The following is an 18,227-nucleotide window of genomic DNA, read 5'->3' as shown; positions in this document are numbered from 1 at the left end:
ACTGTGTGACAGGATGGCTGGGTGGACAGAGACTCGGAGACAGTAAAACTGCAGTTTAAGCGCTGCCGTGCACGTTTAATAAACACAAAATAAAAAGGTTTAACAAAAACAATCATGTAACACAAAAATGAAAAACAAAAGAATCCTCACCCAAGCAGTGCTATCACAGTGAGGTTTTTAAACAAACATTTCAGGAGCATGTGTCTCTCTCGCGGGCTCTCTCTCATGGAGCTGTGTAGCTCCCTTATATACCATGTGGCCAGGGTTGATTGAGAACTAATAATTCAATCAACACCTGGCTACATTCTGCACATGTATTTGGCAGGGATAGGAATTAACCCTATTCCTGCCAACCACCACCACAAACACACCCAAGACAACCAGGGCAATGGTTGCCATATCTAACACACACTTCCATATTTACACATTTACACGTTCAGGGCTTCTGCCCTGCCACTGACTGCTATTTTATTTTTAGCAGTATTAGCAATAAAAAGTCTCTGCAAGCATACTTTATTTTTTTTTTATCCCACGATACAGCGATATGGAAAGTATTATTGATATCAAACAATATCAATATCATATCAAAATATCGATATTGGTGCCTACCCCTAATATTAATGTATAGAAATTAGTTGGGGTGGAGGGTGGATTCATACCCCCCCCCCCAACACTTTTAGAAAGGTTCCCTGCGCCACTGAGTTACTGAACACCCGTGACAACCAGAGCCACAGCCAATCCTGCTACAGCTGGTAAGGTGGTGACATGTCAACAAGTGCTATCTATTTTCCCATGATAAGCATTTTTTTTTTAAATCTTCTACAGTAGGCGAGTGTTATCCAAACAGGCACAGTGCCACCTGGAAACCTGAGATAAGCAATGCTGTGTTAGGATGCAATACTGCACAAAGACTACAGCGTTAAGCCAGCTTAGATGAAGCTCTAACATTACAGTACAAGTTTAGCTAAATACTAAAACAATGTGCAATTAGGTATTTTTATTTTTGTTAAATGTGTGCACATTTGAACTTTAACAGTCTAGCTTAGTCTAAAGCTGGATTATCACTCGCAGAGCTATTCCTGGCAGCCAACATCACGGATCTCAGTACTCTGCCTGAACAGCAGTACCAATAACTTCCTTATATTAATGATATGGATTTTTTTCAAACTTTCCTTTCCCTTCTCTTGCAGTAAACCTTGTTTGTTATTTCAATCACTTCTAAGATGATTTCCCAAAGGGTCAGTCATAACAGTACTGTTTCCACCCAATCAGGCATTCCAGATTTACAGGACTGACTACCTGTAAAAGCAACGATACACACATAGTACACTATTATGAGTTATAAATACTGTAAATATAAATTACTTTACTCATCCTGTCCCGTCCTTACCTTTTAGTATTACATCGCAAAATATCTATCAGAATGCCAAACATACAAAAAAAAACAGCAAAATCTATTCTTAAAATCGACACCTATGCTGCCAGTCCACTCCAAATGAATGAATATGACCTGTCAGAAAACAGTGTATTGATGAATGAAGAACCAGCACTGCATAACATTCTGGTCCCTTGATCCTGATTCCCAGACACCAAACTTGACAACAGGCGTCTTCCCAAAAAGATCCAGTAACACTGAACACAAGCATATCCATCTCTGTCAGATCACAGTGCCCAAGGTTCTGCCACTAGACAGGAAAAAACAAAAACATAGTACCGCTCAATAAAAAAAAATTAAAAATGTACTCACCTTTCACGCTTCCCAGACGTGAGATTATAGAGATGATTTGCTCCTCCATCTGCACAGGCCTTTATTGTAGCTGAAATAAATGAACAGAGCTTAAAGATTTGAGCTGCTGTCAGGCACAAGCTTCCTAAACATCAAAATTAAATAAATACTTTGACAGACTAAAAATAGACAGTGGTGGGCAATCTGGTTTCGTCCCGTAGACCGTGCAGCATGCTACATGTGTGTCTGTGCAACAGTGTGTCTTGGTTATCTGAATTACAGCATGTATAAGTTGTGATAGACAGGTGGGTGGACATAAAGGTGCTTTAGAAAACAGCATTTTAGCATACGTATTCTAAAGAAAGTAAGTATTTTTGGTTGAGGGCATCCTATACCTAAGAACACTTTGATGTGAAAACAAGTTAGTACCATACAGCCCCGATACCAATAACCAATTTACCAGCAATTTATGGCAAATGTTTCCAAGTTTTCATAACCAGATAAGCATCTATTTCTAAAGAACAGCACCCCACCCCCACCCCACCCCATATATCTCTTCAACTGATCTCAACCAGATTTTGATACTTCAAAAAACCTGTGAAATAGAATGTCATAATCAAGTTACATCGTGGTATGATAAGAGTACACATATGTAGTTTTGTGTCTTGTGATGTACGCATGGCGCACAGATGATATGCATCCCTGAATAACAAGGTGCCTACTGCTGTGCAGCGCTTTTTATTCAATTTGAATGTGGGGTGATGAGAACAACATGAGAATGGGAGACTGTTCTGTCTGCAGAATTTAAACAAGGCACTTTTCTTTTAAAGCATTTCTGGAAAACAAATATCAATAATAATTACTGATAATTCAATTTGTTCCATATATTTAGCCATTTATAAGTAGACCATCACACTTCTGGGTGTCCAGTTATGGGGTCATTAGTTATGTCAGTAACACATTTTTTCATGTCTCCGATCCCTCAAGCAAGTGTTGTATTATTTATACCGGAAAACGATTCATGTTTAAAACAGTATTATTTAGTTTCTGGTTGAAACAAAAACCTGGACCATTTGAGGTACTTGAAAAAGAGTTGAAAACCACTGACCTGAATCGTTATCAGATGTGTTTTTTTTTTGTTTGTTTTTTACAAAGAGCACGGTAGGTTTTATGGTTATAAGTTTCTGAGAACTATGTGCTCTTACATAAATGGGTTTGGCTGATATCAGAGTTGGTTTAAATTGTATTGATCATAGATGACCTTGTACTCAAGAAGAAACCGTTTTTAATGGGAGACATACAGTGCAGGAGAGTATTCTCTTTCATATCAGAATTCACAGTGTAAGCTCCTATTTGACATGGATACATTTTTATAGGCTTGACTGTAAACATAAATACAGACTCGGCAACTACAAGAGCATATTTAATATTTAACATTTACTCCATTTTTTTTTTTCTCCTGTAGCAAAATATAAACGCTGTTCACACCTGGGCACCTACGTGCAGCCTCGTTGTTTATTTATAGTTTTAAAACATTAGCAGTTTGCAATTGAGAAAAATCTTAATACAGTCAAGGTATCAAGACCAAATCTCATTTGCCACAATTAACCTGGATCCATACTTGATGTAAAGCAGGGTACACCAACAGCAATGTTCAGGTGTTTACTGCTTGTTTACCGAGTATTGATAGTAACGAATTAAGTCCATTGCACACTGGATCCGATAACGCATCCGAATTTAACATGCGTCTAAACAGAAACAACCGATCATGTGCATTCCCTATTGTTCCTTGCACACCGAGTCTGTAATTGCCGTCAGTTTTGGCATCGAAACAAGTTTGATTTGATCCGATTTGACATGCTTTAAAAAATACACTGACCAATGAAAAACGACTGGGAAGACACGTGGATTCAAAAAATGGAAAATCTAATTTTGTGTATCGCTAAACAAAAGTTTATACTACATTTAACATTTTTTTGTGTTCAAAGTTATGTATAACAGAATTGTATTTGTTTTTTATTAAAATAATGAAAATAGGTATATTTACTACAAAGCCTCCACTTCACACCTGTGCTCTGAAGTACAACATAACGCATCTAGTGTACAATGGACTGACGCACAACTTTTTCTGATTGTTTTTTTTTATTTTGACTTGTATTACAAAGGCAATACAAGTCAAAATCAAGGGACTGAAATAACCAGGATTCAGTTGAATATAATCAAGTTTAATACAAATAACATTTAAAAAATCAGAACAAAATGTTGACACTGTAACCGGGATTTGATCTATTGGTCTTCAATGTTAAATCTGGCTGGTAGTTTTCCAGTTCATTCCCATGCCTGTGAGTGTATTTCCATTTTCCATTAAATAAAATGCATTTCATTTACAGTTCTTCTCAACCCTTTGGTGCAGAGTTCATTCACACTGTGAATCATAAAGAACATTGCGATTCAGGCCTAATAGCTATCCATTATGGCTTCACTAGAATACCTATGGCATTTCCCCACGGGAACACACTTGGCTAAATTGACCCCACTTTGCCATTGTATTGGTTTTCCATGTTTAAGACATTTCTCCAACCACAAAACACAACATTTGTAATATTAGTAAATAGTACAACTTTAAAAAATAATAATTTACAGTTTTCTTTATAACTGCACTAATCTAAAGAACAGCCTTATAACTACAAGCCTATGTAGCATATTGAGTATTTTGTAACAATTGTAAGTCTCCCTGGATGCCCCAAGTGTGTTTTGGCATTTGAAAAAAAAAAAAAAAAAAAAAAAAGTGTTACAGTGCTTCTGTGGAAAATCCTGGCTCTTTGTTTAAAACAAAGTTTCATGAGGGGGCTGAAATACCAATACAAGGACTAGTATGTGTTAAAAGTGAGACTGAAAATAGCAACCATTAATGTAATGTTCAGGTGATTTTGCAGCAATTTCATTGCCTACAAAGCAATTATTTTAAGATGGAAGTTAGATAACCTCTATCAATTTTTGTTTGTAGGGTATTACAATGGGATTTGGTATGAAATGCTTTTAGATTCCATTTTAAAAAGAGTATTGCTGATTTGTAGGAATGTAGTTTCCATTCTTGCAAATAAGTAATCAAACCAGACAAGAGAGGTCTTTAAAAAAGTTTCTGCACATAGTTATCTGTTGGTATAGAAGAAAATACTGTGTGTTACCAATTTTCATATTACTTATGCCTATAACTTTGAAATGCATTTCACAAAACAGTTACTTCACGCTTTATGATAAATTATCCTTTGATTTCTGTATACAAGTCTAGGGAAGTTATGCGAAAATTTAAAAAATGGTCCATTCAGAATACTGTGGCCAATTCAGGTCACCTCACTTCAAAAACACATTACTGCAAAAATACATTACTGCACTTGAGAAGGTACAGAGAACTAGACTATTCTCTTGACTTGGCAGTGGTTGTACCGACAGACTGGAAAACTGCAAACGTAATACCGATCCACAATAAAGGAGACAAAACCGAACCAGGTAACTACAGATCAATAAGCCTGACTTCTATTATATGCAAACTTATGGAAACTAATAAGATCTAAAATGGAAAATTACCTATATGGTAACAATATCCTGGGAGACAGTCAGCATGGTTTTAGGAAGGAGATCATGTCTAACTAACCTGCTTGATTTTTTTGAGGATGCAACATTGACAATGGATAATTGCAAAGCATATGACATGGTTTATTTAGATTTCCAGAAAGCTTTTGACAAAGTCTTGCATAAAAGATTAATTCTCAAACTGAATGCAGTAGGGATTCAAGGAAATGCATGCACATGGATTAGGGAGTGTTTAACATGTAGAAAACAGAAAGTACTGATTAGAGGAGAAACCTCAAAATGGAGCGAGGTAACCAGTGGTGTACCACAGGGATCAGTATTAGGTCCTCTGCTATTCCTAATCTACATTAATGATTTAGATTCTGGTATAGTAAGCGAACTTGTTAAATTTGCAGATGACACAAAAATAGGAGGAGTGGCAAACACTGTTGCAGCAGCAAAGGTCATTCAAAAAGATCTAGACAGCATTCAGAACTGGGCAGACACATGACAAATGACATTTAATAGAGAAAAGTGTAAAGTATTGCACGCAGGCAATACAAATGTGCATCATAAATACCAAAATACAAGACTCAGCCAAGAACTGAGAAAGGAGCCCCTGGAGATTCCTACAAGAAATTCCGAAGGAAATTAGTATCTAGTCTTCTTGGATGTTTGTTTTTCACACTAATGTGCCAGACTTACAGAGCTGACAGGTTAACTGAGCCTTTTCTCCAACAGATTACCTGCAGTTTTAAGGTTGTAATCCAGTTCTAGAACCCCATAGATCTTCAATGCATCATGTAAGAAATAAACTCAAAACTTAAACAGGCTTCACAAGGAACCAGTTTGCAATATAAAGCGCATCTCTTTTGGAATATGTTGTGAACTGTATCAGGAAGTAACAGCAAGTGTGTTCCGCAAGCCTCTAAAGTGAGCATGTCAAGCTTGTGTGTGGAATCATGTTGTTTAAATGCAGGTTAAGGCAAGTCAATAAGGAAAACTACATTTTATGTTTTTGTAAGTCCTGTCATTGGCGTCGCAACTCACGTATTGTGGCTTTGCGGGACATGGCTCAGTTTTTTTTTCTAATTCATTTCCCAAGCGCAATACAGATTTTTCATGTTCTCCTAATAATAAAATTATAAAACTTTAAAACAGATGCTAACAAAAAGGTGTATGACAAGCTGTGACAGAAATACAATGAGTTTTGGTTGTAAATCTCCCTCCCAAACTGTGAGGGTGCTAAGCAGTGAAAGTAGAGTTCTTTGGACAGGCTGGCTTGACAGTTCTTTCCCCGGGCCGGGAAGTCGGTCAGTCTGGAAGAAGGCGAGACTGTTGCAGGAACGTATACCGGAAGGGAAACGACGTAGCAGCTGCAGATAGTAGAGACAGCTGCACTCGTTTACCAAGGGGTCATGCGTGATAGCATAAAAGGGGCCGAAGAATCGCAATCTACTCCTTCGCTTGGTTTGAGAGACAAGGAACTAGAAGGACCGGGAGAAACCCCTAAAAATAAGAAAAAGGATTTGTGATTGTTTTGTTTGTTTTGTCGCTGTTAGTAATTGTCTTTTGTTTTTGTAAATCACTAGACGGCTAACACGTCTCTGGAGCTGTTGCCTTGGGCCAGCACTACCCGGAACAACACTACACCTCAGTCACTATATAATTGTTATCACCCACCACGAGCACTACTGCACGCACCTGGACTGGTGACCGTGTATTGTATTATTGTGGGGCGGATAACGTGTGTTCATTATTTGGACTGCAATCCATTTATTATTGTTTATTCCGTGCTTTACACATTGGTGTGTATTGCCGGAGGTTTATTGTTTGGTCGCCAGACCGGGATTTATAAATAAAAGACCCCCTTTTCCAAACGGATTACAGTTTCCTGGTGTGCGATTATTTCTGCACCTGTTTCCTATCAGTAGCCACTTTGCCACACAAGCCCATAACACCATTTGAAACATCTTGATCAGGTAATATCTTAGTGCAGTGTACAACAACAAATTAGATGTTCAAAGAGATGGTTAAAATACAAGAAAAAGTTGCACCAATGCAATTATTTTGCCTAGACCTAAACAACTGCACTGGCCAAGCTAAACAGGTTAGTTTGGAATGTTTGAACACTTTTTGGAATGGAATTCCTGAGTTTTGGACTCAGACCCTTTCTTTCTCCCTGAGAAGAGAGTCTTGCCCAACAAATAGGGTTATGACCTTGTACATAAATACTACAAAATGTAAAAAGAAAAATTAGCTCTGTGTAGCACTGGAAGTCAGTGAAGGGATGAAGGCATTAGCTAAAATGTAGATCTACTTGACAACATTTCTTAAAGTTTTACCTTGAAAGTAATTCCAAAACATGGGCAATACGGAATCCAGCTCTTTTTTTTAAAGCTGCAGCCCACTCAGAACCCTATTTGACAGACCAATAAAAAATAAATAAAAAGACCATTGCAGTAATCTGCATCATAACAAAAACAGAAACCACCTCTCATTCCAAAAATAAAAAAACTAAAACAAAAAAAAAAACATGCCTTAATAATTTACTAAGACAAACTTTCCTGTTTCTTTTAAATTCATAAACTTTTGGGAGGTATACTTTATTTCCTGGGAAGTGTATGCGTAACAGAAGGCAAGCAAACTGATAACTGTTTTTTACCTAGTGTAGTACAATATGTCATGTTTTAAAATGAAAATCATATGTTTCTTTAGAAGCTGCACATAAGACACATATACAGTCACTGAAGAAGCACGACAGGTACACATTAAGAGGTATTGTGTTAGCTACAATCACTGTAATTACTATTTGGTACTTTTGATACAATTCTGAAAACTGAGCTAAAATAATTAGAATCAGGATCAACAAAGGATCTCGGTGTGTTTCTTCAGCAACAGCTGTCATGCTATGGAGTCAGTGCCCTCAAATCATTGTGCCTCAACCCTGCCCTGAAGGCAAAATGCTCTCACAGTAAATAGCCAAGAATTTCTGCCTCATACAGTATGTCCTCAATTACTCCAAGGCTAAATGTCTAATACCGTCAAACCGGGCAACAATAATGCAGAATATTTAAATTTTGTGCTACAACCAGCTGAACTAATTTCCTTATGCCTATAAACCACTGGTACTCAATGTCCAAACCTTGGGGGGCCACAGTGCGCTCAAGATGTGAGTACTGGTGGGGGTTGTTTAAATGGTGATGAAAATCTGACTATCCAATTGCAACACTACACTTGCACCAATCAACTAATACATCTCAGAAATAACTACTTAATATGATACAATGTTTGATCGCCATTAATAATAAAAATAGAAAGCAAATATAATTTCCTGACCAGTATTCAAACGACATCTTGCAAACAAATAATTATACAAATCTCACTGTAATGCTATTAAAACAGCATGTTATTAAAACTAGAAAATGTTCTGACAATTACTGCGCAGCAAGCATTCAAGTTAACTAACGAAAGCACTTTATTATTATTATTATTTATTTCTTAGCAGACACCCTTATCCAGGGCAACTTACAATTGTTACAAGATATCACATTATTTTTATATACAATTACATTATTTTTTACACATTATTTTTTACATAAAATTACCAATTTATATAGTTGGGTTTTTACTGGAGCAATCTAGGTAAAATACCTTGCTCAAGGGTACAGCACCACCTGGGATTGAACCCACGACCCTCAGGTCAAGAGTCCAGAGCCCTAACCACTACTCCACACTGCTGCCTGATGCATTGCCTGCACCACATCCCCCGATTCTGACTTGCTTGCCAAATCTGAAGCATCACTGTTGTTGTTGTTTTTTTATGTTAATCCCACACATCACTTTCCATTTTAGACACAGACGTGGATTTAAGGCCTCGAATTAATGTGCAGCAATGTTTGTAAGAATATACAGATAGTTTCGCCGCACTAAAGAAAATAATATTACTACCGCTGTTTTCATATTGCACGAAGCCTTCTCTCATTGCTCAGCCAATGAGGCACTAAAACTAAGCAAAAGGGTGGAGATTTGTTACGCATGCCAAAGTGATAGCTCATCAGAATTAAAGCTTGGCCAATCAGCTGAGTTGATCCTGTATTAGGCTGCCAAAAAAACACTTGTTAGGGGAAGCAAATACCCTGTAGATAGCAGCGACCTTATAATCTTGCGTATCAGCAATTTCAGCTTTTGTAATGAAGGACAGCTGACGCTTGACGGGCCAAAAGAAAGGCTCTGGCCCGGGGGCCGCCTATTACCCTGCATAAACCATCAGCAACCTAAACCATACATAGACCCTTCTGTCAATACTCAACCTGAGCCAGCTTCAAATCACCAAAACCAAAGTTAAAGTCTCTACTGCCTAGTTTCACAGACCCCGGTCAGCACTAATCTTGGACTACCTTAACTAAGGAAACATTAATCCATGCTAATCGGTGTGTGAAATCAGCCTTGACATAATACCTGACATACTTCAAGCCGCATTAGAAGTGCAAACGAAACAAACCTTGAGCTTTTGAAATCTTCCTTTTACATTAATCACTGATGTTTAGGATGGGTGCAATTCTGATTAACTGCCTTTGATTAAAACTTCTGCTGCAAGAACATCTTACAACAGATGACCCTGTAAATCTACACTCTGCAAACCCCAGGGCTCCACACACCTTTTTAGCCAGAAGTTTCATCCGTCCGATTTGTGTTTTACTGCTGGTAACTATTGATGAGCTCGACCTTGCTCCTGCAGTTTTGATGAATGTTGGTGGGGAAAGGAAAAGAAATCTGGTAGCTGCAGTAAATTAAATGTGTGACTGGTCACCGTGCAGCATTAAAGGTTAATTATCCTGATAATGATTGGACTGTGTTTTTCCTACAGGTGTTATATTAGCATAACAGAGTGTGCAAATTATAAAGCTGAGAATAAGAACAAAGAACCAGCCCTTCTCTGTTCCAGAAAACAAGTGTTGAAAATCCAGGCTCCACAGTAATTTATACAGACAGCAGGCCCAAGACAGCTAAACTACAGTATGCATGTATTTTACATTATGCAAACATGTATTCTTGTTCTATATATATTGTTGACGAAGCCTGTAGACCCCCGCTCTCCTGGAATAATCAATACATTAGGCATGTATAGCTCACCTTCAAACCGTGAGCACCGTATCTGCCTTTATTATAAATGCTTTCCTGTTAATATACTGACTGTACGCTTGCGTCTTACACAACAATAAATAAGTCTGCATTTTTTTTTAATGGTCCGCATGCAGGTTGTAACTACAGCCTGTCACCTGTTTTTTCTTTGCGACCTGACCTGTTGATGGAGACAAAATACATCCAATGTTTAACAAGCATCTTTTGAAAAACAAGAAGTTTTATTAACATTTGTATAAATTGTACATGGACCATTTTTTAAGTTTAAACTTTTTTTTTTTTTTTTTTATTAAACGTACATGACATAAGCAATTAGTGTTTGTTTTTATTAGCACTATATTTTCTTACTTTTTTCCCCACGGTAACATAAAATGAAGCAGAAAATGTCAACTTTGTGCTTAAAATAAACATTTACAATATTAAATGCTTAGTATTGCAAATAGGCCCAAAAGAGTGGCTGATTAACTCAAGTTCAAGAGCTCTAGCCTTGTGTGTGCCGCACTGAAAGTATTTTGTGTGGCTTCTTTTGTAGGTTCAATGTTTAGGATTATTATTATTATTATTATTATTATTATTAAAGCTCAAACAGGGGGAAAGGAAGGTGCCACAAAAATAGAAATTAACAAGAACACTTGAAATTGTACATAGTTCTTTTGTGACCTTTGACAATTAAAAGGGAGTGACTTTCTGATGTAAACAAGTTGCATTTGAGATCCAAACGAACAAGAACATTAAAATAAAAGACATGCTGTACAACATTTATTTCAGCCCTTGTGCACAGGTAAGAAAACATTGATTTCACTTGAAATTTTTTTATTTTGTTAGTTCAGGGTGTGGGATATACTCAAATAATCCACACGCCCCAGGCGGTTAAAGCCACTCAGCTTCCTTATTAAAAATGAAAGAATATTTTAATAGTATATAAAATAGTGAAAGAAATATATCTACACATTTGTTGTATTTTTTACAGGTGGTACTGCCCTTTAAAGTCTGTTTAGGTCCTGGAGCCTTGCAGCACTGAACTGGGTGTGCATAACCAGAGATTTGAGTCAACTTTGTCAGGTCTTACTACTACACTACAGCCACACATTACTGACCAGAGAGTATTAAGATGCATAAACACATACAATATTGTTATTCACAGCTGCAATGTTACATTAACAGAGTAAAGATGCATGTCTGGGCAACATTTCACATCTTTTTTTAGACAAGCCAGGCCAGATCAATGTTGACATTCACCATAACCCTACAGCTTTGAGCCTACTTCCAAACACTCTCAGTTTACATAAGATAATTTTCATGTCAACATGGATCCACAGGGCTAACCCAGACACCCATTTGCTACTGAATGTCAGCAGCTGTCTGTTACAATTTTGCCTCTCCCTTTCCAGGCTTTAATACAAGCTTGATTTGCCAAGAATTCCAACATGGCAGTGGATCCCAGATTCCTGCGAGTTTTCAACTTTTTTTTTTTTACTTCTCCTCACTTTCATCTCCGTATGTTACAAAAGCATAAATGCTACACATTTATTTAAAATAAAATAAAAAATACTGGTAAGTAATGTTATGAACTATTTATTTATATATCTGCTTTGCTTGTTTTTTTCTCACAACTTACAGTACCAGAACCACTGTTTTTTTCACCTGATGAGATTAAATGTGGGAGGTACATGGAAAAAAAAAAAAAAGATTCAGAATATAGTCTAAAACGACATTGTCCAGAACTGTCGGCAGACAGCCTTTAAAAATAAATGTAAAAACAATTAAAATTGCACTGATACAGTTCTGAAATTGGTATAAATAAAAAATAACTGACCATTTGTGTAATTTTATTGGATGCAGAGCTCCAGAAAAAAGACGGGGAGGACGTGATATACTACAGGGCATCGCGGTGACTGAAGTTCTGTGCTGGAGATGACCTCATAAATCGAAAGGAATAGAAAAAACATGCATGATAAAAATAGCCCAAAAATAACCAAACCACCAAAGACAACATTTACCCGCTACTTCACGGGTTGAAAGCAGGGATTACATAAGAGTTTTGGCCATTTCCACTTCAGGCATTCGAATTCCTCCGCTGAGCAGTCCCTTGATATAGGATAGGCAGTCTCCCTCTAGTGGTGGAGGCGGGAGCGGCAGGCAATCTCCCTGTAGTGGCGGAGACGGGAGCGGCAGGCAGTCTCCCTCTAGCGGTGGATGCGGGAGCAGCAGGCAGTCTCCCTCTAGTGGTGGAGGCGGGAGCAGCAGACAGTCTCCCTCTAGTGGTGGAGGCGGGAGCGGCAGGTAGTCTCCCTCTATCTCTGGGGACTTGTGCGGCTCTCCCTTGGTCACTGGAGACTGGTGTGGCTCTCCCTTGGTCACTGGAGACTGGTGTGGCTCTCTCTCTCAATCACTGGAGACTGGTGCGACTCTCCCTTGGTCACTGGAGACTGGTGCGGCTCTCTCTCTCGATCACTGGAGACTGGTGCGGCTCTCCCTTGGTCACTGGAGATTGGTGCGGCTCTCTCCCTCTATCTCTGGAAACTGGTGCAGCTCTCCCTCGGTCACTGCAGACTGGTGCTGCTCTCTCTTGGTCACTGGAGACTGGTGCTGCTCTCCTTTGGTCACTAGAGACTGGTGCTGCTCTCCCTTGGTCACTGGAGACTGGTGCGGCTCTGGAGATGCTGGCTTATCCCTCTTGGGCTGTAGACGCTCGGGCTCCTTACCTCAGGGTGCTGAACACTCCGGCTCTCCCCTTCTGAACGCTGGACAATCTGGCTCCCCCTTCTGGGTCTTCTCTGGGCACAGCCGCTCCTCCTTTTCACCATCTTCTGGGCAGACAGTTCTCTCCAGATATGGCCCGGGCAGCGGGGCGTTGGGTGGTCACCCTCCCCACAGGGGCTCTTCCTCACTCTCTTCGGGTACATCAGACCACCTCTCTTCCTGGTATTGGGAGGGGCATATGGCCACTGTGTGCCCAAAATTGCCACAGCCGGGGCACCACTCCTCTGCGAGACAAATTTGGTAGCCAGCCAGCAATGGCTGTTGCTGCTGCTTCCTAATCATTTTATTTATTTATTTATACCTGCTCTAAGTCTTTGGAGGAGTTTTTATCCCACGCAGGACACCACATGTGACAGGATAGCGGCGAGACCGAGACTCGGAAGCCAGGAAACTGCAGTACAAGCGCTAAAGCGCACTTTAATAAACAAAAATAACACAAAAAGTACAAACAAAAAGGCACAAGGGCAAAAGACAACACAGAGACACAAAAACAACACAGCTTCACTCACCAAACTCCTCTCTCCAAATGGAGCCCTGGGCTCTCCTTTTATGGGATGCGGCTGGAGCCTAATTAATCAATAATTAGCGATTATCATATTGTTTTTGGCTGGGAATAATTAATCCCAACTCTGCCAACCACCACCAAACACCAGTAAATATACATGGCCAGAGCTCTTGCTCTGCCACATGCCACTGTCCGAGTATTTCAAAATGCAAACAACATCTTTGTTGCCACTGTGAAACGGTACCGCTAATGTGGCATGAATACCTCCTGTCACTACTCCCGGATCACAAAGGACAATTAAAAAAAAAATAATAATAATTCTTCCCCAACACTGTGACTTGACACTGCCGCAGGTCTTGTGAGAAAGGTTTGTTTTGATGTGCAACTAAACATGACCAGACAAGGCAAAGAAGGTCAGCGTGATTGTCCTGCTGCACTTCCTCAGACAACTACAAGGACAACAATGAATCAAACACCATGTTGCTCAAAATTGCTTGCTGTAGCTCCACCTACTGTTCAGAATGAATATCTAAAAAAAGGGCCTGTAAATCTTCAAAACTGCAATTTGAATGTTTTATTTTGTTAGTTCAGGGTGTGGGATATACTCAAATAATCCACACGCCCCGGGCGGTTAAAGCCACTCAGCTTCCTTATTAAAAATGAAAGAATATTTTAATAGTATATAATAGTGAAAGAAATATATCTACACATCTGTTTTATTTTTTACAGGTGGTACTGCCCTTTAAAGTCTGTTTAGGTCCTGGAGCCTTGCAGCACTGAACTGGGTGTGCATGACCAGAGATTTGAGTCAACTTTGTCAGGTCTTACTACTACACTACAGCCATACATTACTGACCAGAGAGTATTAAGATGTATAAACACATACAATATTGTTATTCACAGCTGCAATGTTACATTAACGGAGTAAAGATGCATGTCTGGGCAACATTTCACATCTTTTTTTAGACAAGCCAGGCCAGATCAGTGTTGACATTCACCATAACCCTACAGCTTTGAGCCTACTTCCAAACACTCTCAGTTTACATAAGATCATTTTCATGTCAACATGGATCCACAGGACTAACCCAGACACCCATTTGCTACTGAATGTCAGCAGCTGTCTGTTACAATTTTGCCTCTCCCTTTCCAGGCTTTAATACAAGCTTGATTTGCCACAGTGTATCAGTGACAAGCTCATGTGTCTTATTAGTAAAACCAGGAGTGGATCAAACCGCTGTGCAATGGGAGTCTTATTTCCATCCCTGCACACTTGTATAATTTTTAACCATGCTTTGCTAAACTTCCCTGAGCTAACGTGCTCACCTATGCTTTTCTAAATGGTATGAATTTGGTATTACACATCATTCATTAACAGTTTTTTATGTGGATACTTTTTGTATCTTTATAAATAATTAGCAACAGGCACCAGCTAACTTCACAGCTAGCGTATTACAAAAATTTAACAAATAAAGTATATATTTTTTTTAACGCAACTATACTCATATACAAAACACCACTAGAAAGATAAAATCAACAATCCCGGTTTATTCAAAGCTGTGTAGCTACAGTATGGGGCCACGAAATATATCACAGTTAGGAATGCTCTCTCAATACAGTATAAAGTGACATCTAACCTCTTTTAAAGATTCACTAAAAATATTATTATCCATTTAAAATATATTTTAAATCGGTCTAAAATAAACAAATATTGATTGGCACAGTATTCTTAGCTAGGTGAATTGGAAATCAATGCACATGCTTGTATTGGACAGATCCACCACCTAATTTAAACATTGAGATTTACACTGATAAATGATGCCTTGGAGGTTATAAAGTTAATGGATGATGTATTTCAATTCAGAGCCCAAAGCTCTCAACATTGTGAGTTATGCATCTTATAACTGACCAATTAAAGATTATTGACCTCTGTCCAGGCCTGCCCCCCTCAACTAACCAATGGCTTCCAGTAGCAGAGATTGTTAACAAGAAAACATCAGGGGACATTTATTCAGATATATCACAAAATCAATACCTTTACTCCAGAGTTGGTGAAAGTAGTCTTTGTCCAAGGGTTGGTTAAGGATCACTAAACAGAATTGCTGTTTACCTGGAAGAGAACAGAAAATGAGATGCAATAGTATCAGTTAATATAAAATAGAGGGGCTTCAGTGAGTTACTGGAAAATAATTCCATCTAGGGTTTATGTGTCAGAGCATTGAAGCCCATCTATTATTTTTTTTTTATAATACATGGATATTAGTTCCTGTAATAAAAAAATGACAATAAATGGGTGTTAAGGTTCAAATTGCAAGTGAATTTAATGAATAATAATAATAATGTAAATTAAGTTAATATTAAAGAATCTTAAATATAATTTTCTTTTTGATAATTCAGGAACAGTGAATTAAGCTGGTTAGATAATGAACTGCAAAAAATAACGTATTTAAGGAAAAGGTGTTTCAATGGGATATGCTTTTTTTTTTCTTAGTCGCTGTCAGAGTTGAAGATTATTTGTCTTGCTCGCTTGTTTGGTGCTCCTGTTGGTGGAGGATGATTGTGAATCTTCACAGAGACAGATTTGTTAAAAGTACCTAAAAAGCACAAATTGTGGGTGTTGTCGAGTGATTGAAAATGAGACATTTTGTGTTTGAAAGTGGTCTCGGGGTGCACCGGAGTCAAATATGGGTCAAAGGTTACGTATAATCTTCTAGACGAATATACCATTTTGACATCACTACTGCGGTATTATGCCTTTTTTTTTTTCAAATGACTCGATGCAAATATAACCTTCATCCATGTATTACATATGTATATATGTGTGTGTGTGTGTGTGTGTGTGTGTGTAATGAGTATGTGTAATTGTATAGTTACTTTACACAGACATGGTTGACAGAAACAGTATTTTTATAATCCCAAACAGAAATCATAAAAGGAACAGAGTGATACAAGCACATCCCTGACTGATTGATAATATCAGCCAAGCCGGACATGTGGTTCAGGATGCCTCCATCAAAGGCTCATCCAATCAGAAGAATATGAAATAACTTCTCGCAAATACTGTCTGTGTGGTTTCATAAACCTGTGGTATTAATGTAAAGGAATTGGCAAAGGAATTTACATAGTACGTTCAATCAAGCCTTGATAAAAACACTTAAATACTTCTAACAAAAATGAATATAACTTACATGTAGACTTTTTTGTTGCTTCAGCTTATGATAACATTGAATGGCTGCTTTAAAGAAATATACAACGGAGTGGACATCAGTGGTAAGAAAATTAGATTTTTTTGGAACATGCTGATGATATTGTCTTAAATTGTTGCAACTTAAGCAAATGGACAATAAAGTGGTCTTCGGAACAAATATAAAGAAAATGAAATGTTTAATAATGTAGAACACCAATACGAATTTCAAGCGACCAGCAAAACAATTTGTATTATCAGTAATTCGTATAATCAGGAGTCTAAGCCAAATACGTCAGTTTTTATTGAAGTTACAGTAACAATGAAAACACATTTCAATTACAGAGCAATGACAAGTATTATACATTTAAAAGCACTGTGCTCTTTATTGAAAATACAGTCGTAAGTGAACTTCTAAAAAGTATACATTGCAAATGAATTGCATGTCCCATTCTGATCACAGGAGTTTTAAAACCACAAAAGCAAGGGTCAAGGTATTGATCAAATCGGAAACACTGGCACCTGCTGTTTATAGGCCTGTATTGTTGTGTTCCGGTTTTTCAGATTGGTTGACAAAGTGTTTGCGGGAATATTGAAATCTACAGCAACATCTTTCTTTCTCTTGTATGGTGGTGCATCATCCACTACCTCCACTTTAGTCTGCAAGGATAGTGCACATTTTTTTTTGCACTGCTTCATGGAAATGGCATTGATGCATGAGCTCTTTGGCAACTTGAAATGCATCATAGGATCAGTAGTCCCAAAACAGCACTAAAATACAGACGGGCTAATCTGGATGCAAGTTAATACATTTCCAAATATCCTCTGCACTCATTTTATGCAAAATAATTTAACAAGAAATTCATATTATAAGAAGTAATTTACAATAAGCGACTGCTAAATTTTATCCGGGACCACGTAGAAAATTCATGTTATCAGGAAACGTGTCTAATCAGAGCTTGTTTTAAGTAGAATTGACGGTATATTGAATATGCTGTACTTGTAAATGTGGTCGACATTCATGAGAGAAAAGAAAGGGCAACGTATAATGCAACATTTCAAGACGCATTTTGTGTGCAGGCTTTTGAAAATTGAAATTCTAAAGGGCGACCAGCACATTTAGAACTGTATTACAATCTATCAAACCTAGGAATACTGCCAAATGTCAGACTGCAACCACCAAGGAGAATTTTTAATCCATAGGAGGCCAAAGTGAGTTACTTAATTGAACAAAGACAAAATGTGAAGCCACAGATGATAAATAGTGTATGTTGATATTTTCTATATACAGAAGTGTCCATTTATTTAATGTCTCAAATTTGTGTACGCTGTCC

General features: G+C 38.1%; 1 protein-coding gene across 4 annotated transcripts in view; it reads right to left on the bottom strand.

Moving 5' to 3' along the window:
* LOC117394347 (thiamin pyrophosphokinase 1) overlaps positions 1 to 18,227 on the bottom strand; it is a 125,236-nt gene that overhangs the window by 69,111 nt on the left and 37,898 nt on the right. For all 4 annotated transcript variants that reach the window (XM_059018705.1, XM_033992519.3, XM_059018711.1 and 1 more), the window contains exons 3-4: positions 15,745 to 15,819; positions 1,748 to 1,817 (exon numbers count right to left, since the gene is read on the bottom strand). In XM_059018705.1, the coding sequence (XP_058874688.1) occupies positions 1,748 to 1,817; positions 15,745 to 15,819 (145 nt within the window). The remainder of the gene's footprint in view (positions 1 to 1,747; positions 1,818 to 15,744; positions 15,820 to 18,227) is intronic.

Source organism: Acipenser ruthenus, chromosome 3 (assembly GCF_902713425.1).
Source record: "Acipenser ruthenus chromosome 3, fAciRut3.2 maternal haplotype, whole genome shotgun sequence".
NCBI classification, from domain to species: Eukaryota; Metazoa; Chordata; class Actinopteri; order Acipenseriformes; family Acipenseridae; genus Acipenser; species Acipenser ruthenus.
This window is presented reverse-complemented; position numbering and strand designations above follow the sequence as displayed.